This window comes from Propithecus coquereli, unplaced genomic scaffold (assembly GCF_000956105.1).
Source record: "Propithecus coquereli isolate 6110/MARCELLA unplaced genomic scaffold, Pcoq_1.0 Scaffold312, whole genome shotgun sequence".
In the NCBI taxonomy this organism is placed as follows: Eukaryota; Metazoa; Chordata; class Mammalia; order Primates; family Indriidae; genus Propithecus; species Propithecus coquereli.
The window spans coordinates 52,638-53,934 of NW_012148753.1; the positions used below are offsets into that span (position 1 = coordinate 52,638).

At 35.1% G+C, this 1,297-nt stretch overlaps 1 protein-coding gene across 1 annotated transcript in view; it reads right to left on the minus strand.

The window, feature by feature from the left end:
• The window catches only part of PCLO (piccolo presynaptic cytomatrix protein), a 94,894-nt gene that overhangs the window by 30,117 nt on the left and 63,480 nt on the right, over positions 1 to 1,297 (minus strand). The window contains 1 exon segment of the mRNA XM_012650117.1: positions 534 to 670. Coding sequence (XP_012505571.1) covers positions 534 to 670 — 137 coding nt within the window.

Genomic DNA, 1,297 nt, shown 5'->3' on the forward strand with positions numbered 1-1,297 from the left:
GTGAGTAGTTTTGCAAACAAAATCTAAAATGAATGCAAAACAACTAACATTTCTGTATAATGGACCCTCTAAAATATAAGTTCCCTTTTCTCCTCCAAATGAAATCTTTCTATCACGGCTGATTTGATTTGGCCATCTTCTTATTTGCTATTTCTTAGCATCTGGGCATACTGTTATTAGAAAGCATTGAATATTACTCAAATCTATTTTACTCAATATTCCATATGGTCTCAGAAGCTCAGTCTCTTCTTGTATAGCAGTGCAGGATTTGTTATACAAACTTAATAATGATCTGTTGGAGGAATGAATCACTTAAATTGCCTGGAAGAAGTATCACACCTCTAATCCAACGTCCAAAAGTCATAGCTGATGGAGTAGGACACTTCTTTAAGTTAATGGAAAAAAAATCATTTGTGAAATTGATTGACAAAGATCCCATTCATTTCAAAATAATAAGACCATTCTAAAACAGAATTGAGTCTTTTATATATATATATATAAATCTAAATCAGATTGCTAAATATAGCACTTACTTGCTCTTGATGTTGACTGAGTGGTCTAGAGTGGACCAATCTTTCCGGCAGTTTTCGGTCCAGACCGTGTCCATTTTCCAAACGAGATTCCCTGGGTTTATCAAACCAATCTGTTTCCTCACGACGCAGATGATAGGCTTTGGAGACCAAGCAAACATCAAACACTTGCAACCACAACTAATACAGATGATCGAAGGCAGCAGACATTCCGTAGTACTGACATGCACTGACTGGGCTTATAAACCATACATGCACTTCAAACACAACTCCTAATGGGACCAGAGGAATTATTTTCATATTATGCTAAAAATAAAATTATGTCAGAAATTTGGTACCATAGAATAACCTGGAAAAATGATGCACACAGATGTTCACGATCACAGAGCAAAATAAAACAAAACACAATCAAATTTCAAATCACAAGAAAGAAGAAATTTAGATAGTGATGGAATAAATAAATGAACAAGTCACCAATCCTCAAGAGTCATTGTGTTTAACCTCATTCCATCAGTTCCCACCTACATACATTCTCTCCCATACTCTCCCCACAAACCACCACTGAAAATCAAAAGTAAATGTGTTCCTTGAGTATGAAAGTTTCTGTCACCGTGCCACTATTACATCAATCCAGTGTCAATATGTGGCTGTTTGCTTTAATTTTTTTTTTTGAAAATATGACATTCAAAAATCAACAAAACATTTATCTCTAAGAGAATTCCAGGTATTATTGCTGGGGATATATGTGCCATGAGCACTTAGTAGTC